General features: G+C 43.0%; 1 protein-coding gene across 1 annotated transcript in view; it reads right to left on the bottom strand.

The window, feature by feature from the left end:
- LOC308286577 (voltage-dependent L-type calcium channel subunit alpha-1D-like) overlaps positions 1-22,804 on the bottom strand; it is a gene marked incomplete at both ends in the record, with an annotated part of 126,255 nt that overhangs the window by 64,675 nt on the left and 38,776 nt on the right. Inside the window, 5 exon segments of the mRNA XM_080727652.1 lie at positions 4,523-4,686; positions 9,151-9,254; positions 11,249-11,445; positions 18,688-18,843; positions 22,147-22,355. Of these exon segments, the coding sequence (XP_080583778.1) occupies positions 4,523-4,686; positions 9,151-9,254; positions 11,249-11,445; positions 18,688-18,843; positions 22,147-22,355 (830 nt within the window).

The raw sequence follows: 22,804 nt of genomic DNA, 5'->3' as shown, positions 1-22,804 counted from the left end.
TCACTACTTGACGGCCTTGTATGATGAAGCAGGGCTTTACTTGCGAAAGAACGTACACATTTGAAACTTGAAGATACAAGGTTTCCACCTGACAAATGCTTAAATGATTTTGATTTATATTAGGATACATTTGCACGACTGTAAAGACGAAACGGAAGGGGGGAAGAGGCTTCACATCCGCTTTTATCACTTGCTCATTATCAGAGCTTCTGTTGCTCCAGACTGTATGACTGAAGCATTTGAAAATTGTCTGAGGCAAGCAATAGTCTGGTCATGTGAGACTAATGACCGACTGAATCTTTTCTCTTGTAGGTTAATAGAATAACCTAAATTATTATTATCCATGAATCAACACGAAAAGATTCGAACAAATGTTTTATAATCGATTACATTGTTTTGGCTGATTAACCACTGATTAAGGTGCGTTTTTGTATGTGTGGAATATAGCCAATCTACAAGCTCAAACATCACTGCATTGCGACGCGCTGTGAGCTTGTAGATCTGCTATTTTCAAAAAGTATAATCGTAAACGCGGCAAAGGTTTTGAAATAATCGCGATGTTGATTTGAGGTCATATCAATCATACCCAGCCCTAGTAGTACATACACACACAAAACAAAACAAACCACCACAAAGAACAGCGATGATTGACAACAGCAGTATAGCATTCAAAGTGAACGACAGCGGATGACAACACCACCAGGAGGAGAAGGAGCCACATGGACTGTAGACACTGAGGAAGGGGTAGAGGAGGAGCATATGGACAGCGTTAGTCACAGCCAGGGGCGTCACACCAAATTCTGGGCCCCGGGTACAAGGATTCACTGTGGGGCCCCCCCCATGAATGTTAACTATTGAAAAACAGCAGATATATCTGCTATTTTTGAAAAATCGTGTGCAAGAAACTTATGTTTCTATGTCAGTGGTGCTCAAACGTTTTCATTTGAAGGAGCCCCAAGATGATATGTATTTGGCCACAGCTAGACCCCCATCTCAAAATATCTAGTTCCAGGGACCCCTCCCCGGAAGCAAAATTTGAGTTACAAATGTTCGCTTAAAAAATACGTATTCAAAGATTTGCGCACATTTTTACGACTTTTCAAAAATAGCAGATCTACAAGCTCGCAGCGCAGCACTCGGTGCCGAACTGTGAGCTTGTATATCTGCTATTTTTCAATAGCTAAAGTTACTATAGGGCCCCTCCACCTTGGGCCCTGGTAACTCGGTCCCACTTTCCTACCCCTTAGTTGTGACGCCCCTGGTCACAGCTGGACCTGCACGTGACCAAGCTCCACAACAACGTAGAACACAAGCATAATGTCACAGTTCAAATAAAAAAACAACAACACTTACAGGCATATTTATACAGTACTGGGCCTTAGAAGGCCTTAAACGTACTTCTTCAAGTGGTCGTGTTTGTTACGATGAAAACTGAAACAAAATTAGGTCCAAATCTAGCGCAATATACAGTATGACTGACTGACCCACTGGACTGTGTATCGAAGGCGGGAATGCTTTTCATTTCAAAACGACGGATGCAGGAAGTGGCGACGTTCGGCCAGTGTAGGGCTTGGGCTCCACCAAAAAGACGCGTGTCGTGCCGGCGTCGGACGGCGTCAAAAAATGAACCGGGCGAATTTGAGCGTCCGACATTGACGGCAGTGGAGCACCCTTCATTAATTAAAACGGGAGAGTTTCCAGCGTTGACGTTGACGCGACGCTCAACGCGCCCAGTGGAACCGGGGGGTAATTTCAATCATTCATCATTCAGTGATGTTCGGGGTTTTCTGAGACATACTGTATACTTGGCGGTGGCCACACAAGTAGCACTAATTGTGAGCACCATTTTGCACACAAGTGTCTGTTTAAATAGCTTTGAAATCCCTCCAAGGGACCATACTACTATATTTATACCATGCTGGCTAAGTGGCTCTAAATGCTCATTTACGGCACGGCAATAAAGGCGATGCTGCTGCTGTGATGTTAAAAGTACAATACAATAGTGTACCGAAGAGTCTGGCGTAATTTACGTATCCTACCTGGGTCACACTTTTGTCTCCCCATTCTTAATTCCATATACTGTAGGGGTGTTTAATATCGAGGCATATAAGAACTGTGTTCCATAAATAAAACAAATTAGCCCGGGGGTTTGACTCATATATATATGGATATGAAGAATTCGAGTTCTCAAATTCTGCCCGAACCCGACCATGCCCGACGGTCCCCGACCTGACATTTTCGGGCCGGGTAGGGCCTAAAATGTTAGCTAATTAGTCGGGCCCAGTTAGGGCCGGGCCTTAATTTTCAGGAATTTCTACGATTTTCACCAGAAGCAGACTGTATCATATAGTCAGTGACTGACTATCGTAAACGTTACAGAGACACCTCCTTGACTATATCGCTGGGACAGTTTTTTTTTTTTTTTTACCACAATTATTGCCGCGATATTAAACACGTCTATGGGAATTCAGAACGGGGAAAACAAAACGGCGACCCAGGGGATGAGCGAGTGACGTCACTGGGACATCTGTACTCTATATGAGGGGGACCTTATGCTGTGTGGGTATAACTTGTAGAGAAGACAGGTGGTCATGGCAAAGAACCGATGCAAAAGTGGAGCAATGTGTAGAAACCACATAACTTATATTGGGTGAAGTGTCTTTTGTAAACAAGTGCCTATCTTTAGTTTATCATACTGAGCAAATTGGGTGAGTGGAGACAAAGAGAGAGAGAGAGACAGAGGGAGACAGAGAGAGAGAGAGAGAGAGACAGAGAGAGAGAGAGAGAGATGAGAGATCTACCAGTCCAACAGTAATGGTAAGCACAGTGCAGCTGTCATGCCACGTCTTTGCTGCGTACCTACCGTACAGCGGGGGATCTCAAACCTTTTGGGCTGAATTAGATTGTTACTTTACAGATCTTTATGTTCACAGTATGTCATATTACCGTACGTAGATATGTTTCCCCTAAGATACAGTATGTCACGAGGAAAGCGTCTAATATCCGTTTCCCTTAACACAGATTGCAAATAGCTTTATACTGTACCACTTGAACCCCAGCATCCCTATCCTGCGGGGAATAGTCGCCAACAATAGCTGATCTACAAGCTCACAACACATAACAGGTTGGGCTGTAGATCAGCTACTTTTTGGCAAGATCTGATGTAGATTGAATAACTACAGTAGAGTGTCTAAAGGTGGTTTAACTGAAGTGATATTGATAAATTCCAAATATTATCAAAGTATTCTGCGGCACCCCTGGACTGGCGTAACGGCAGCCACTTTGAGAAACACTACCGTACAGTACAGTACATACAGTGAAGAGGATGTGGATTAGGAGTTTCTCTTCTGCTCAAGTACATCATTTATACCTTGTCGTTTAACTGTGTCGCTAGCCAGAAATAGCAAATTAAAATACACTTTTTCGACAGAGAGCTAACAAGCCATTATCCCTCTGTCTCTCATACTTCAGACAAACTGAAATTGGTTCACACTGCGAGTTCCACTAACACCAGTGACACGGACTGAGGCTGAAGACGAGAAAGAATTTGGGTACCACGACTACTGTTTGCCTTTACACACACCTTAAAGCAGAATTATTCATAGAAAATGATTTTGTATGTGTGAATTCGAAGTATACGTATTATACATTGTATTATAAATGTCATCTAGCCAGTGAAAAGTACCAGATGGTAACCCGGCAGGCAGCTCAATAATGAGACATACAGTATAATGAGTGCCACATTTTTGCTTCTTTCAAAATTATAAAATAGAATGCTCACACTGAAGTATACTTCTACTGTACCTAGTAATAATCCTGGTCCTTACAGCTGCATACTGTAATAATAACCCTAGTCCTTACAGCTTGGGGGCGGCAGTGGCTCAGGGGTAGAGAAACCGTCATTAGAACACAGAGGGTTCCAGAAGGGTTCCCAGTTCGATCCAGGGCTCCCCCAGAGTTAGTGTCGAAGTGTCCTTGAGCAAGACTCTGAACCCTTAGTTGCTCCCGGTGAGCAGGTTGGTGCCTTGCATGGTTTCCTCTGCCATCGGTGTGTGAATGTGTGTGTGAATGGGTGAACGTAATGCACAATCTCTGTAAAGCGCCATTTACCATTTATTTACAGCTTCATACTGTAGTAATAACCCTGATCCTTACAGCTACCTAGCGTCGTTGTCGGGTGGAAACCTCGTATCTCCAGGTTTCAAATTTGTATGTTCTTTTGCAAAGCAAAGCCCTGCTTCATCGTACAAGGCCGTCGCACAAAAGTAGTGAAAACAGCAGATCTACAAGCACACAACGCCTCGCGGTGCGAGGCGTTGTGTGCTTGTAGAGCGGCTGTTTTCACTAGTTTGAATCATTTTTAAAAATGAAAAATGCAAAACGAACAGTTTGGACATACAAGTTTCACCCGACAACGACGATAGTGTAGTAATATAACCCTGGTCCTTACAGCTTCATACTGTAATAACCCTGATCCTTACAGCTACATACAGTAGTGCAGTAATATAAGCCTGGTCCTTACGGTTTCTCTTGCCCTCCCCTTCGTCCTCGTTGTCGGGGTCGATGTCCTCAGCCTGTGTGATCCAGTCCAGGTAGCCCATCAGGTCCTCCTCCAGCTGCTGCTTCTCACGGAGCTTCTGGAAGTCACCGCGGGCTTTGGCCTTCTCTCTCTCCTTAGAGAACTCTCTGGTTGGCACAAACACAGGCCCCGACACGTGTGACGCGCACACACACACACATGCGCACACGCACACACGCACACACACACACACACACACGCACACACACACACACACACACACACATTAAGGCACAAATTATGCGTTAATTTTAATGTTAATATTGTATCGACACAGTGATATGTACAAAAGTCCTGACGTCACTCGTTCATCCCCTGGGTCACGGAAGTAATTTCTCTATGGAGAATAAAGGGCTTTGCAGACAAAAGCGATTTTTCGCACTGAAAAATAATGGACGATTTATTTATTTATTATTTTTTTTAAGAAACGAATGATTCTCTATGCCCTTATGTACACCTGCTCCGAATTTGCCGTGCTGCAAGTGGCTGCAGCAGTGCGTTTCTTTTCCCGATCGAACCCAGTTCTTTTCGCATGCAGTAAAAACTCATTGACTCCTTTTATGACTCATTTTCGGATCCGCAGTGCGGATTCCGCACAGCATTGCCCACCAAATTCAATGTGTTTTAATCAGGCAGCAAACGGAAAAATCGTAACGGGCAAAGCCCTTTACATTGGGTCATCTTAAAATCGCGCTGCGAGCTTGTAGATCTGCAATTTTTGAAAAGTCATGAAAATGTGTGCAAATCTTTGAATATATGTATTTTTTAACTCAAATGTTGCTTCTGGGGGTCCATGGAACTAAATATTTTGAGATCCGTGGCCAAATACATATCATTTGGGGGTCCTTCACATGAAAAAGTTTGAGCACCACTGACATAGAAACAAAGGTTTTTCAAAAAAACCTTAGAGGGATTTAGAAGACACTTATAGAATCGGGTCAAATATTCACGATTTTTCAAAAATAGCAGATCTACAAACTCGCAGCGCGGCACTCGGTGCGTAAAATAATGTGTAATAATTAGTTCCCGGTGTAAATGCGGGTTAAACACGTCTATGGCAATTCAGAATGGGAAAGAAAAAACACGCGACCCAGGGAGAATGCGTAAATGACGTCAGACTTGGTTGCTCTATGAGACTCTGGGATATCGTAATTTCATTATTATTATTATTACCTTATTAGCAGTTGCCCTTTTAATAATACCGTAGGCATTAATGATGATTATTTAGCAAACATACAGTATCATTGCATCGATATTTTGTGTAAGCAGTAAGCACCCTTAGCTATCCCCACAATATCGTCACACTGACACACATGTACACACGCACGCCCAAACGCACTGCAAAAGAAACAACATTATAACAACAAACCTCACATGATGACACACAGATAAATGAACACCTGTTCATCAGAATGATTAACTTAATGTGCAACATTGTTTTCTTACTCAACAGTAAACAAACCAACATACAGTATAAGTGTATAGTGCGTATATGAACATTTCTAAAGTGACAATTTGAGGACTTTTTAATATCTAAAATGACAAATTAAACATTGGTCAAATTGTCAAATATTAGAGGCAGAAATTGTGGGGAAAAAAAGCCGATCTACATGCTCACAACGCCTCGCAATGCGAGCATGTAGATCTGCTATTTTCACAAAACCGTGTTTTAAAAAATTGAATGCCACAACTCTTCTCCAGTTAAAATATGATTATTTTGTGGGTCGCGGCCTGAAAAGGTTGAGAACCATTGTACCATATCAGCAGCTCTGATCCTCTGCTGGTGTGTTTTTATATCAGCAGGTCTATGATGCTCTGCTGGTGTGTTTTTATAGCAGCAGGCAGGGGCGTCACACCAAATTCTGGGCCCTGGGTACAAGGATTCATTGCGGGCCCCCCATGAATGTTAACTATTGAAAAATAGCAGATATACAAGCTCACAGCGCAGCACCGAGTGCCGCGCTGCGAGCTTGTAGATCTGCTGTTTTTGAAAAATCGTGAAAATGTGTGCCAAGAAACCTATGTTTCCATGTCAGTGATGCTCAAACTTTTTCATGTGAAGGACCCCCCATCTCAAAATATTTAGTTCCAGGGACCCCCCAGAAGCAAAATTTGAGTTAAAAATGTTCACTTAAAAAATACAGAGCCTATATTCAAAGATTTGCGCACATTTTCACGACTTTTCAAAAATAGCAGATCTACAAGCTCGCAGCACGGCACTCGGTGCCGCGCTGTGAGCTTGTATATCTGCTATTTTTCAATAGCTAAAGTTACTAGGGCCCCTCCATCTTGGGCCCTGGTAACTCAGTCCCACTTTCCTACCCCTTGTGACGCCCCTGGCAGCAGGTCTATGATGCTCTGCTGGTGTGTTTTTATATCAGCAGGTCTGATGCTCTGCTGGTGTGTTTTTCTGAACCGTAACCACTGGAGGGAGGTGTGCTCCTTTCACTGACAACACATTTACACATCTAGTGCAGCGTTTTGGATTTTTAACCACATTGTTTTATAATTTAGCTATTCAAACAAATTCACATGCAGCGCTGCACTCAGTGCCACGCTATGAGCTTGTAGGTCTGCATTTTATTTTTTATCATGATCTTTGAATATATATATATATTTTTAAAGCAAACATTTGTAACTCAAATCTTTCTTTCTTGGGGTCCCTGGAACAACATTATTTTGAGAAGGGGGCACGTGGTCAATTACAAATAATTTTAGGCGTCCTTGACGTTAAAAAGTTTGAGCAAATGTAGTATTTAGAAGACATTAATTTGTAGAATCAGGTCCTCAGGTCTTAATGGGTTAATCATAATGAGCAAATATAGTTTGAAAGAAACCTCTTATCTCCAGGTTGTAAAATGAGTGTTTTTTTTCCGTAAATTAATAATAATAAGTATTTTCATTTTTTTTTCTTAACCCATTTAGAACGGGTACACATTATTGTGTATCATTATTTTATGCTTTAACTATTGAAAAATAGCAGATATACAAGCTCACAGCGCGGCACTTGCGAGCTTGTAGATCTGCTATTTTTGAAAAATCGCACTCGGTGCCGTGCTGTGAGCTTGTATATCTGCTATTTTTCAATAGTTAAAGCAGTCAATAATTCTAGGCCTAAACTTAACTTATGGGATGCCAGGATCAATGTATAGGTATAACCTTGCTGACTTTTCCATCGCCCTTTTAAGAATCCAGGCTATGCTGCTACAGCAGGTCAGCCATGGAGCATTAATTCTACGATCATAACACCCACCCCCCCAGCTCACTCCACACAGCCAGTGGGAAAGCGGGGGTTTGGAACAGCTTACAGTAAGGAGTGCGGGAGGGAGTGAAGGGCGAGGAATAAGATTAATTTCTCTCTCAAGAGGTTGGGTGGGTTATGGACCCGGGCGGGCGGGGGGGCGGGCGGGGGGGGGGGGAGAAACAGATCCGTTGTCGTGGAGAGGAGGACATGATGGTGGTCGGTGGAGAGAGCCAACAGAGGTCAAAGAAGCCGGCAGTGGCGTCAGTTCAGAAAAAGCTAAGGTATGGCAACATGACTGGTGTCTTGCACGCGTGCCTTCGCGCATGTGCAAGACACCAGTCATGTTGCCATACCTTAAGAAGTATACATTCTATTTCCCCCCGTTTACGGTTTCTTGGGCTGGATATGGCAGCCTTTTCTGTGAACTATCCCTTTAATCAGCCTGATTGCTGTCAGTTTTCTGGATTTTTATGTTAAATGATTAGAAAGGGTTTTTCTCACACTGAGAGCATTTGGGGCATGTCAAGCTTCAAGAATGTGAGCCAATCTGAATGATATTTCTTGGGGGGCTCAGACAGTTAGTTTGCAACAGTGTTGATTGCGTCGACTAAAACTATGACGAAAAATGTTTGTCGACTGCGTTTTTTTTTTCACTGACAAAAACTAATTAAAAACTAAATAAAAACTAAGCTGTGATGACTAAAACTAAGACTAGTTTGTAGATCGGCTATTTTCAGCACGCAACCAACTGTAAAATCAGTCATTGCGATGCCATCAAGGCCTGCCAAAATACATTTTAGTTGACAAAATCAACTGTAGATTTAGTCGCCTAAAAACATAATATTTAATCGACTAAAACTAGACTAAAACTAAAACTTTTTCAGGTGACTAAATCTAAAATTAAATTACATTTTATTCAAAAGACTATGACTAAAACTAAATAAACATGTGCTGTCAAAAACAACATTGGTTTGCAACACACAGCATCACGCATCACACACACAGTAGTAAAATCCTCAGCAGTATCCATTTCTCTTTTTCTTTTTGTAACTGAAGATTTTACCCGTTATACACAGCATAACAAAGCCACTCGAAAATAAATGTACCTCTTACCCACTCAGCACACCCAACACAAGGTTAAGCACGAAAAACGAGCCCAGAATAATCATGGTAACAAAATAGACCGCAGGCGTCCCGAAGCCGGTGGCGTCATTGACCTGCAGGAGCCCAGAGCAGCCACGTGTTAACAGACAGACAGCACATAAAGAGACAGAGATCCCCCGGCAGAAGGTGTCTCTGTCCGCGTTGGAGAGAACACGGTGCTTACCCGCTCAACACACCCAAAACCAGGTTAAGAACGAAAAAGGAGCCGAAGATCACAAGACTGACAAAGTAGACCCACGGAAGCTCAAAGCCCATAGCATCATTCATCTAGAAGGAGAAGGAGAAGACGGAAGGGAGGAAAGAGGGGAAAGACAGAAGAAGATTAAGAAGGTTAAGAGAATAATGTTTCAGTCAAGAAAAACAAGGTAAGAGAAACAAAAGTAGCATGCATTTTAGAGTGGGTGGGGGGAAGGGGACTGTCCCTGGCCGTTGAGTGGATTCAATCAACCAGTCGTATCAGACTAGAATAGAAATGAATGTGACCTAGAAAGATCTAAATTTAACAAAAAGCTTCAACAGTGTGGACAGGAGTCCACACTGTTGAACAGGAGTGTCAGTCCCCGTTCCCAGCCTTTTGTCTGATCTACTGTAGGAAAAAAAAAGAAAAACGTGTGAATCACAGGCATGCCTGACGTTATAGCGTAGCTCTGGTCCATAGCGGTTAGAAGGAGTTCTCCTTAACGCTATGGGACCGATGATGAACCCTTTGCGCTTACAACCCAGGCTGCACATCCTATCGTCTTCCTGTCTATCGCAAATATAAAAGATACACTTTCGCTACTCACCAAAACAAAGACGGTTTTATGGAGTTGAAAGCCTACTTTCCCTAGTGCAGGGGTGGGCAACTTTGATGGTGAGGGCCACTATATTTCCACACTCACTCCAGAGGGCCACATTGCATATTGCTACGTCCTACTATGTCATTCTACTACATCTCGTACAAAATAAACAAAAATAGCAGATCTACAAGCTCAAAACGCTTTGCGCTGCGGCGCGTTTTAAGCTTGTAGATCTGCTATTTTTGCTTCTTTTGAATTGGAATCTTGAATTATTTTTTGTTATTTTTTATTGGAATCCTGAAATGTAACATGTTGATTTAATGTCAAATGCATTTAGTTATACTAATTTTTTACTTAATCAACTTAAAAACATTTGGACATAAAAAAAGACATTTTAATACTACTATACCAGGCTATTAATATAGACTGAATTAATTAAAGCAGGTCATATTTGCACGTTTGGAATTGTAACAGCTGAAATCAATAATATATCAATATCAGTATTCTGATATTAACCTGAGGGCCGCATTAAGTGAAGGTGGGGGCCGCATGTGGCCCCCGGGCCGCCTGTTGCCCATGTATGCCCTAGTGGGAACACCAAGGAAAAGAAAGTTTTAGTTACTCCACTGCACCCTCTACAGAACTTTCCATGGACCAGATTTATTTTTCTGGCCAAAAGGTGTATTTTAGACACTCCGAATGTTCCCACTAAGGAAAGTAGGCTTTCAACATCTTAAATGCGTCTTTGTTTTGGTCAGTAGCGAAAGTGTATTTTGTTATTTGTTGAGTAGCTGAGTAGCCTGAGCTCCCGCAGGTTGAGAGCTCATCTGTCCCATAACGTTAAGGAGAACTCGCGCCAGGGACGTGCTGGCCATTGGGAAAAGCGGGACAACTCCCGAGCGGCCGGTTCATTCCTGGCCGGTCCAGGCCGGCCATTAGGAAAAAAATACAAATAAAATGTCTGCCTTCGTTCCATTTTGGGGGCTGGGCGGCCAACAAAGTAGATCGTCACTGTCGGGCAGAAACCTCGTATCTCCAAGTTTCAAATTTGTACATTTTTTTGCAAAGCAAAGCCCTGCTTCATCATACAAGGCTGTCGCACAAAAGTAGTGAAAACAGCAGATCTACAAGCACACAACGCCTCACGGTGCAAGGCGTTGTGTGCTTGTAGATCGGCTGTTTTCACTAGTTTAAATCATTTTTAAAATGGTTTTGGACATACAAGGTTTCCACCCGACAATGACGAAATATAACTCATGTAATTGGCCCACTGGCTTGTCGTCACTTGTCATGATCTGAAATGGCAAATCTTTGAGTAGCAGCAGCAGCGCTATCGAGAGAGATCTCTCTCGATAGCGCGCAATGAGGGCCTCTACAACTCTTTTTCCCGGGCTGAATCAGGGGCCCAGCATGTCCCTGACTCGCGCAGACGCTATGGACCAGGGCTAGCGTGAGGTCAAAATTCTGAGGGCGTTCATTCACCCAGTAGAGCACGTCTGTCCAGCCCTCCATGGTGATGCACTGGAACACCGTCAGCATGGCGAACATGAAGTTGTCGAAGTTGGTGATGCCGCCGTTGGGGCCGTGCCAGCCCTCCGTGCACCGGGTGCCGTTGGTGGTGCATGTGCGCCCGTGCCCGTTGATCGCACACGGCGCCGGATCGTCCTCCGGTACCATCACTAAAGCCCAGAGAGAGAAAAGACATCACACACACAGAGATCAATTTCAAGAACCAGAGGGACGGCGTCATTTCATGAAAATGCGTATTGTTGAATTTCAATTTGAAGGTAGTGTGAGTGTGTAATGCTTGTCCAGAGTTGATTTTGACAGGAAATTTTGATTTAGTCACTTTTTAGTCACATTTTAGTAATTGGAAAAGTTTTAGTTTTAGTCTATTTTTAGTCAACTAAATGTAATATTTTATTTGACTAACTCTACAATTGATTTTGTCAACAAAAAAATATTTTTTAGCGTGACTTGATGGCTCGTAAAGGCTGATTTTACATGAGACTCGTTGTGAGCTTGTAAATCTGCTATTTTCAGAGCGCAACACCTGAGCACAACCAAACATGAAATGACTTGTAGTCTTATAGTTCTCCTGGATCTCTTCTCCACTAGTCCCTCCCTAAGATTTTAGTCTAGTTTTTATTTGTTGACGAAATTGTCAGTATATTTACTCACTAGTAAGACACCTCAGGGTGACTTGCGACCTCAGGGTGACATGCGACCTCGCCCTAGAGGGCGAGGTCACGCCAATTCTTGGCCATCTGGCCAGTGATGTACCGGTACCCGCCTGGCATATGATCTGCGCACATATCGTCTGCTATGTGCGCGAACGTGTCCACGTGTTACCATAGCGCACAGCTGGCTTTTTCCAATGTTTTTTCATGTAAACACTGGCAGATAAGCAGGGATACAGCGTGGCAACGGATATGTCTATTTCAATGGGGTTTTTTTTATTCGAAGGCTGTCACCGAGTCTACACGTCTACTAGATGAGTCGCGCACAGATTGTGCACGATGCGTGCGCGTGCCCATGTTAAAAGGTAAGGACAATTTGGCAGCTGCTTAGTACAGCTATGTTTAAAATGGCAGCAAAATTGTTAATAATGTCCTTAATATTGACAATATAGGAATCTCCATATATGGGCATAAAACGTACGTAAGTAATGCCAAGCAGGGCCTTGGTGAGTTAGGGCATTGGTTTGATGCCTGTGGATCTCCATACAGTATATGGGCATAAGGGGGTACCCTAACATTCTCATTTTCGGCCTGGGATTTATGACATCAGAAATCTCCATTGTATGGGCATAAAATGTTTTTTTCTTTTGCTGGGAATGACCATATATGGACTTTTTATTTAATTTTATCCTTTATTGCGACCGTAGGGAGCTACTTACTGTAGAAACCTCCACCGGCTGTCTGTGGCTGAGTCAGTCAGTGAGTCAGTCAGTCCGTCCGTCACACTTTTGCCCTGCTCATATCTCCACAACCGTTGCCCCCATCCATGCCAAATTTTGCACACACACTCCTTGACTGCCAAACTACAACCTCCAAGGACCCCCAGAGCCCCAGGGACCCCCAGATCCCTGGGGGACCCCCAGATGTAAAAAATGACCAAATGTGCTCACACGTCACACGTCACACTTTTTCCCTGCTTATATCTCCGCACCCGTTGACCCGATCCATGCCAGATTTTACACACACACTCCTTGCCTGCCAAACTACAACCTCCAAGGACCCCCGGAGCCCCAGGGACCCCCAGGTCCCTGGGGGACCCCCAGATGTAAAAAATGACCAAATGTGCAAAAATGACCAAATGACCACCCCAACGGGGCTGCTCAGGGGGAATTCCCGGGGACCACCGACTCCTGGTGCTCCAGAACGGATGCAAAAGTGGTGGCGCCCCCAGTGGAGGACCCCCTGCCACTGCAGCGCACATAAAATGCTGTAACTCGGGCTAGGAGCGTCCGGGAGAGCCGGGGCCGGTACCTATTCGTCCGCCAAGGCAACGCGGAGACCCCACCCCTCATTTCTCACATGGCCCTATTGTAGCGCCACCTTCAGGCCGATTTTTAAAACACATTTTTGGACACTGCTCCTACAGTTTTTGCCCTAAAATCACGAATATCACTACACAGCATGTCTACACTCATGTCATCAACATGGATCAGGAAGATTTTGGAAAAACACATTTTTGCCCTATTTGTGGAGATAAGCCACCTACGGTCGCTTATCTCCCGATTAGGGAGTCTTACTGGTTAATAATAATATATATATATCCTTATATACAATTTAGAAGTTAGCCACTCCCTGAGAAGTTAATCACGCCCCGTGTACTGTATCCCGCTGCTACACTGCAGCTATGTTAGCACAGACCCACGGCCCAATTCCCAAAACCATTTAACCAACAGCACAATCATACCTCTCGCTTTTGGATCGTCGCTATTTATTGTCTCTTTATGCATTCTTTTACCTTCTTTTCCCCGCTTTTCTGCCTCAGCCGCGAACGCTGCTACGTCACATATCATTCTTCCTGAAAGGTCTGTCCTTCTTCCTGAGACGACAATCACTTATCCTTTACAGTCTCTCCTTCTTCCGTGTCTCTCAAGTAAACGTCCCTGACGTATGCGGATGCGACGTGCCTTTGCGCAAGTGGAACCTATACTTCTCTGCCGGAGCCGCCGCTACGTCACTGACTCCACCTTTGCCTTCAGAACCCATGTCGCCTCTCGCGACCGAGTTTTTCCCGGTGAACCTAAGCGCAACGGTGGGGGCTTGGGAGTGTGGGGAACACGCACCACTGACTACTATTGCTGATGATGGAGAGCTTATATAGCTTAGCCTTTGTATTGAAAATGAGAGGCACTCTTGCCGATTTAGTCGAGACTCGTCGCCAATTGCAAGATATTTAAAAGTTATTTGGGGCCATGATGATGATGATGATATCCTTTTCTTCCCACAACTAGACTAAGGATTTATGTGCGAACACTAGGATTCGCCCGCCAAAGGCGGGCGATATTCTAGTATATAATATATGATTTTTTGTCTTAGTTTTATGATGAAATATGTCTATGACTGACACACAGTGACGTCACAATAATGGCGTCGGCACCTCCAGCCAACAATATAAAGGCAGAGACCATAGATCGCACTGACTCTGCTTATGTATCTGCTGCCAGAGGCATCTATCTCCCTTTAATCCTCTTTGGACACCATCTCAGTAGGTTTTGACCCAGGTTTAAACAGCCAGCCCCATCGTTAGCTCTGACAATGACCGAAAGCGACGAGGAAACCTCAGCTGCGTCCATGCAGTCGAGGCTCCAGGACCAGATCAGAAAGGCACAGGATCTCCTGAAGCGGCTGGAGAAAGAGGAACTGCGGGGGCGGGACACGCTCCGCAGCCGGCTAGAGGCGGAGCTGGAGTTCCTCCGACGCCTGGAGGGCGGCACGGTGCCGATGGAAGACTCTCACTTGCAGGGAACCAACGTATGCCATCTGGACGCTGTCTTCCGAACGGCTGTGGTGCAGGAGGACGTGGTGGACGTCCTCCGCGAGTTCTCGTACTCGAATGACAAGCGCGTCCTGGTGGTGGATGTAGTGGCCGACGGGGGGGACACCTGGGTCAAGGTGATTGCTCGCAAAGCGCAGGCCCTCCATTGGACCTGGCACGGGAGCTTGCAAGGGCAGAGGCACCTCATCAGCCAGGCCAGGGACTTCCTGGAGGCCAGCCAAGAGAACCTCGTTGCTGAAAAAGAAAAGAAGCAGCCAGACATAGTCTTTGAATTTTACCAAGGAGTGTCTCTTCCCATGTCCATGAAGCTGGAGAAAATGGGCATTACCATCATAGGGGACATCTTGAACCTGAACGGAAACAAACATTGGACGAGGAAAAAGAGGAATTGGGGGCCGAAAAGGAGGAAGCACCTGGTGACGCGGCATATCGAGAGAATTTTGAATCAGGGTCGGCGCCGAGAGGATGACAGACACGAATGACGAATGAAGTAACACTTTCAGGACTTTTAAGATCTTTAAAAAGTTGACAAAAGCCGTTATATGATAGAAGAATGGCAATAGTGTTGAGATGGAGGAGGCGAAGGAAAGTATCTTTATCAAAGAAGAGTGGGATTCAAATCCAAAGAAGAGCTGGCCGGCAACATGATCGATCCAGACGTAGTTCCTTTTCAGACCAGGATTCATAGACATACAGGTGACCAACCACACCGCTCTTCAATTCTCAGCTCAGGCTGGGGCGGTATGGATTTTTAGTTATCTCAGTCTGTAAGTTGCTGTTTACCGACAGTATGGCGGTATCTCCCCCAAAAACTTGTGTTGAGTGAAAAAAATGCATTTGAATACTGTATATTTCTTTAAGTACATCTATATCTATAAATTCAAAATTCAAAATGTCTAAAACAATAATACAAAAAATAAAATAAAATAATAAATAAATAATAGAGGTATAATCACGGTTATGAACTCAACACCGCTGTATGCATTACACAACCGCAGTATTGCGGTTATTGCACCCAGCCCTAGAATTCAACAAATGAAAGGGGGAATAGATGAATTCCTCTATGTTGATCTCCCTCCCAGACAACGGAATGTGATACTGAAGATTATCAAAATTCTGGTCAGGAATGGCGACCAGGCATTGGAGGCTTAGACAGAGAGCCGAACCGAAATAAATTAGGCTCTAAAAGTGGAGTATGAATCGACCCTTACTCGGTGCTAGATAATGGTTTGGGTATCGAAGGAGCATTCATGGTGAAGGAACTTGGTTTGGCCGAGCATACACAACCTGCTGACAAATAAAGGAATAAATACCATCTAAGGGCTTACCCTGCAGAACCTACATCTTACTGATCGGTGATACCGCACCTATTAGCTAATTGATCAAACAGGGTTGTCACATGTACAGAGACTTAGGTACTTAATTGTAAATCCACCAATGAAAGGCAACAGGCAGGCACCCGTTGCCGTTTGACACCGCAGTTATGGTTGCCACTCTGAGAGTTTTTTTGCTGTTTACGTACAGTATGTATTGTATTTCTGTTCTGATTTAAGAGTTAGACTTGCATGAGGAGAGACATATTTCAGTGTGCAGTTTTGCATGTATTCATATATTTTGTGACTGACAATATCTCTGGAAAAAGAAAAAAATAATTAACACAAATTTAAAAAAAAAGTGTTTTAGATTGAGCACTGGTTCAAAGTGAGTCTGATTAGTTGTTGTTTTTGAGCGGTGCTAGCCGCTCAAGAACACTCCACACACCTACTGTATGTCACCACAAGCCAGAGTTTGCCTAGCATATGGGCATGGTTCATAAATAGGGTTGGGATCTTGAAAACGGAGGAACGGTAGGAACCGGATCCAACATCGTTCACACCGTCAAAGCTGCTATGTGGAAAGCTGCTAGACAGGGTTTTCCAAAGTGGGTGCCGTCTGTAATCGTGTGGCGGGGTAACAGTTCCAACAGAGATTTCCAGAGTTCCCTCTCCTGAGAAACATTATCCACTTCCCCCTTGGGGACCCCCAGGCGTTCCCAGGCCAGTGTGGAGATGTAATCCCTCCATCTGGTCTTTGGTCTGCCAGGAGGTCTGCTCCCAGTGGGACGTGCATAGAAGACCTCCTTAGGGAGACGCTCGGGAGGCATCCGTTCTAGGCACTTCCCAAACCTTTTTATTTCAAGGACCACCATAACTCTGAGAGTGTACAAATGGAACCAAATGGGTCAAACTGAATTTTGTTTAATAGGGATGGGACGATATGACAATTCCATATCACGATTATAAAGAAATTAAAGAAATCGTGATTTATCATATTATCGCATTAATCAAAATCCATTATCCTGGGGCAGAACATTTGTCAAAAAGTAGCAGATCTACAAGCTCACAACGCGTCTCAGCTTGACGTATTGTGAGTTTGTAGATTGGCTATAAGGAAGAAATGACTCTACTATAAGGAAGAAATGAATCTACTTTAAGTGGGATGTGAGGTGTCAAATTAGGAGTTATTAATTATTCTGAATCCATTGCAAGCATTTGTTTGGCATGACAAACATTCCTTGGGCAAGAAATGACCCCACAATACGATGGTTTAGTGATGAGTCATCAATTTTCACAGCCTTTTGGGGTCCGTTTTTAGCCCAAGGAATGTTTTTCATGAAAAACAAATGCTTGCAATGGAATGAATTCAGAATAATTAAAAACCCCTAGTTTGACCCCTCACATCCCACTTAAAGCAGATTTTTTGGGAGTCATTTTTGCCTTTATAGTGTAGTGTATAGCAAGTGAATGAGACTGAAAATTACCCTAGCTGTCAAACATTTTCCCAGCCATTTTAAAAAAGACACCCCGGCCAAATTTGTTTAATAACCCTCCTAGATGACAAATCCATTGAGAAACGGACCTTTGCTCTCCACGGTCACGGAACTGCCATTTTCGACCCAACTCTGAGATTGTTTCCATTTACCGTTGGTTATCGACCTGTGCCACCTGTGCACTCTGAACTGGCAAATAGTGCATCGTGTTCAATAGGTTTCATCACATCGTTAAAAACATGTGAACACTTGTGACTTGTAGTGTGTCGTAAAACAATGACAACTGTATTGCGGTTGTGTTCAACTTTGGCTGCCCCTGTTTACCATTTTGCAACACAGCGTGAAATTTGTTCAGTGAGTGAGAACTGAGAATGAGTTTAGAGTTTTACAAAAAGAGTGGATGATATTTCTAAATTGTGTAAAAAAAATAACTTTTTTAAGATTTTGCCAAAAGAGTGATTGATTTGACAAATGGGTTTAGGCCACTGAACAGCTTGTTAATTAAGGGAATGGGGTTTAAGTGTTTTAGCAATTGTGGAGAAACTAAGCAAAACAAAAGCTTGGGGCTACTTTTGGGCAAGTAAGAATTTAAATTCACCTTAAAATTCAAGTTTAATTTCAATTATGTAAAAACAACAACAACAACAACAACAACCACACAGCTGTAGAGCAGTGGTTCTCAACCTGTGGGTTGGGACCCCGAGGGGGTCCCCAGATTAACTTAATGTGCAACATTGTTTTCTCACTCAACAGTAAACAAAACAACATACAGTTTACGTGTATAGAGGGCATCTGCACATTTCAAAAGTGACAATTTAAGGACCTTTTAATACCTCTAAAATGACAAATTAAATATTGGCCAAATTGTCCAATATTAGAGGCAGAAATTGTGAAAATAGCCGATCTACTGTACATACTCAGCATGTAGATCTGCTATTTTCACAATAGAACCGTGTTATAGAAAATGTAATGCCTCAACTCTTCGTGCTCGTCAGGGTGGGGGGTCCCCAGTTAAAATATGATTATATTGGGGGTCGCGGCCTGAAAAGGTAAAGACCCCTGCTGTAGAGTGATCAGGCAGTGTGCAGTGGGCTCCTACCGTTGCCAACCATATGGAAGCAGGTGGCGTGCATCTTGCCGATGAACAGCTCCAGACCAATAATAGCATAGATGATGATGACGAACAGGACCAGGAGAGCAATGTGAAGAAGAGGGACCATGGCTTTAATGATGGAGTTCAACACTACCTGTAAACCTGAGCAGGAAGGAAAACACATATTATTGGAGCACGCCTGTCTATGCTTGTGTACAGTGTATGGCAGGGTTCCCCAATAGGCGGCCCGCGGGCCATTTGCGGCCCACGGGGGGTTACTGTCTGGCCCCCACCAACCCCTGTAATAATGGTGAGCAGCAACAACACTAGCATATCGTCGTTGTCGGGTGGAAACCTCGTATCTCCAAATTTGTACGTTCTTTCGCAAATCATACAATGCCGTCGCACAAAAGTAGTGAAAACAGCAGATCTACAAGCACACAACGCCTCGCGGTGCGAGGCGTTGTGTGCTTGTAGATCGGCTATTTTCACTAGTTTAAATAATTTTTAAAATGATAAATGCAAAACGAACGGTTTTGGACATACAAGATTTTCACCCGACAACGACGATATCTGAACTGTCACTGGAGTAGCGGGAACGCCGCCGCCGTCCCCCGCAATGTTATGGCCCTCAGCTTGGTACCCTAGACATAATTCGGCCCTTGGGTAAAACTAATTGGGGAACCCTGGTGTATGGAATTTAATATTATATAACCACACTCTACAGGTTTGTGTACAAAAGTAATAAGTAATGAATACAACCAGGTCATCAGGTTATGTAAAAAAACAACAACAACAACAAATCAGTCTATCGATATTCAAGTCAGACAGATACAATAGGTTAGCCTTGCGTAGCCAGACGAATATGCCATTGCAAAGAAAGATTGCCCATGACAGATTAGGTCTGGCCCCGCTCAGTTATTCAAACATTTCGTCGTGAGGAACCAACCAGGTTGCAAAGGTTGCGCTACTCTGACTGGTTGTAGGTCTAACCAATACAGGTTAATATCGGAATACTGAAATATTGATTTCAGCTCTTACAATTCTAAACATGCAAACAATTCTAAACATGCAAACATGATCCGCTTTAATTACTGAAAACGTATTCAGGATTTCAAATTAAAAAATAGCAAAATAGCAGATCTACAAGCTCAAAACGTGTCGCACTGCAACGCGCTTTGAGCTTGTAGAGCGTCTACTTTTGCTACTTTTGTGTGACATAGAATGACGAGGTATAGGGCATTAATTTACGAAAAACTGTAAACAACTCTACAAGCTCACAACGCCTCGCTTCTTGGCAAAGAGGTTTGGTGTAGAGTGAAAAGAAAAAGTATTGACAGTTCAAGTCGTTCAGTGTCTAAAAATACACATTAAATCAACAACCTACACTGATGATATTGCTGTCAAACAAGTCTAAGCTGTCTCAGAAATCTATGAAAATGTTTCATCTAACACAATTTTATACAATACGTAGTGGGGGTCCCTGCTTTATCTCTCTCTCAGCTAAGGGGTCCTTGGCCTGAAAACGTTGAAGACCCCTGCTGTACAGTGTAAATGAGTATAGTACAGTACACAGTACAGAAGTGTGTCATAATGGTGTTCTGCTTACGCAGCCCAGAGCTCATGTCTCTGAGGCATTGATTTAACCCATTTAGAACGGGTACACATTTTGCGTATCATTATTTTATGCTTTAACTATTGAAAAATAGCAGATATACAAGCTCACAGCGCGGCACCGAGTGCCGCGCTGCGAGCTTGTAGATCTGCTATTTTTGAAAAAACGTGAAAATTTGAATTTTGACCCGATTCTCTAAGTGTCTTTGGAATCCTTCTAAGATTTTTTGAAAAAACTATGTTTCTATGTCAGCAATCTGGCTAGCCATCGTCACAGAAAAGGTCATTTTCACTTAACTGGAGCTCAGTTAGTCTGTTCTTGAGAGACTACTATGTCAGTGGTTCTCAAACCTTTTCATGTGACGGACCCCCAAAATTATATGTATTTGGCCACGGACCCCCATCTCAAAATATCTAGTTCCAGGGACCACCCAGAAGCAAAATTTGATTTACAAACGTTCGCTTTGAAAATACATATTCGAAGATTTGCACACATTTTCACGACTTTTTCAAAAATAGCAGATCTACAAGCTCGCAGCGCGGCACTCGGTGCCGCGCTGTGAGCTTGTATATCTGCTATTTTTCACTGGTTAAAGCATTCAATAATTCTAGGCCTGAATGATTTAAACATTTGGCTCTGCAGTGAGAGGACATTCCTCAGGGAATGCACATGGGGCCATATGGACTCATGTGTGACCGTTCATGCTGCAAATACAGCCAAGCATAAACATTCAAGGCAAGGAAGGTGATGAATTTGATGAAAGAGATAAAAACTATACTATAAAATACAATACACTGCAATACAATACCAAAAATTAATTAGTTAAACAACTAAATGTAAACCATTTGCCATAAAATCTTGGCATTAGAATTTGGAGTTCTCAGTACAAAAACTAAAAAAAAAAAAAAAAAAATTTTCATTTAATAATTAGTAAAAATCAATGGACCCGTAATTATCTATTAAATGAACACTGAAGATTTTATATTAAATAATGAAAACCCCCAGTGATGGAGACGACGGGCTGATAAGTTTTAGATGTGTTCATTCACATGTAGGAGTTTATTGAGCTGTGGTACATTTACTCAAGTAGTATACTTAATTAAGTACAATGTTGATGTATTTTTACTTTATTGGAGTATTTCCAATTTTCAGTACTTTAATTTCCACTACATCTTAGAGGCAAATGTTGTACTTTTACTCCTCTACTTGAAAACATTAGTTACTAGTTACTTTGTAGATTTTGTAGATTCTTATTACAAAACATACAACCATGTACATTTTGCCATTTTAAAATAGCCGATCTACAACTCACATATTTTATACATTTGAAAACGTTCTTTTTAATACTACATTTTGATACCAATACTTTTATACTTTTACCCAAGTCAATTTAGAATTCCAGACTTCTACATGTAACAGCTAGCATTTCTACATTGCAGTATTGATACTTTAACTTGAGTAAAAAAATACGTCAGTACCCTTTCCTACTACTGGTTGATAAGCGATATTATCGTTTATTGTGATAAAAAACACTCACGTGGAGATTTAATTCATCATGAAATCGTCCTCCATCGTGCACTGAGATCAATTCACCTTTTATTTGCCGAGCTGCAAATCCAGTACCATGTAAACTTTCTATTGGTAAAACGTACTTGATACAGTCTTCTTTTCGCTCTCTACAAAATCTTTTGGCCCAAAAAAAAAAACGCTTGTAGATCAGCTATTTTTTGGCAAATGTTCCGCCCCAGGATAATGGATGTTGGGGATATTTTGATTATCGCGATAATATCGTAAATCGCAATTTCTTTGGTCACAATAATCGTGACGTGCACGATTACATTAACACTTACTGGGTACTCCTGAGACCAGCCTCAGGGGGCGCAGCACGCGGAAGGCTCTGAGGGCTTTGACGTCGAATCCACCCGGCTTGCCCCCGTGATGGCCGTGTGGATGGTGCTCCGTGGGCAGCGCGGCGGCAGCAGCGGCGGCGGCGGCAGCGCCCGCAGCCTCTGCCGATTCATCTTTGGATGTCAAGACCTCTAAGACAACACTGAACAGTCTGTGGACAAAAACAACAACAGACAAGGAAAAAAAGAGAGATAACGTAAGGCAGGGGTCTTCAACGTTTTCAGGCCCCTTAGCTGAGAGAGAGATGAAGCAGGGACCCCCACAACTTTTTCATAGATTCCATATAGTTTCATCGTTTGACAGCACAATCGACAGTGTATTTTGGATTCGTGTCAATGTGTGTTTTCAGATATTTAACCACTTGAACCGTCAATACTTAATAGCCGATCTACAAGTTCACAACGCCTCGCAGGATATCAGTCTACTAAAGTGTTAGTGCGTCTAACAGTGGGTGAGGATCCATTTGTGGATCGCGGGTCAATTGTTTGGGGGGTCGCCAGTGAATGAATCTTAATTTTTTTCATGAATACAAAATACTTTTCAAAGGTGTTTTGTGAGTAATTTCATGAATAAATGATAAATAAAATCACCAATCATAAA

This window comes from Nannobrachium achirus, assembly GCF_963921795.1.
Source record: "Nannobrachium achirus genome assembly, chromosome: 6".
In the NCBI taxonomy this organism is placed as follows: domain Eukaryota; kingdom Metazoa; phylum Chordata; class Actinopteri; order Myctophiformes; family Myctophidae; genus Nannobrachium; species Nannobrachium achirus.
The sequence above is the reverse complement of the archived record's forward strand: the minus strand, read 5'-3'. Positions and strand labels throughout refer to the sequence as shown.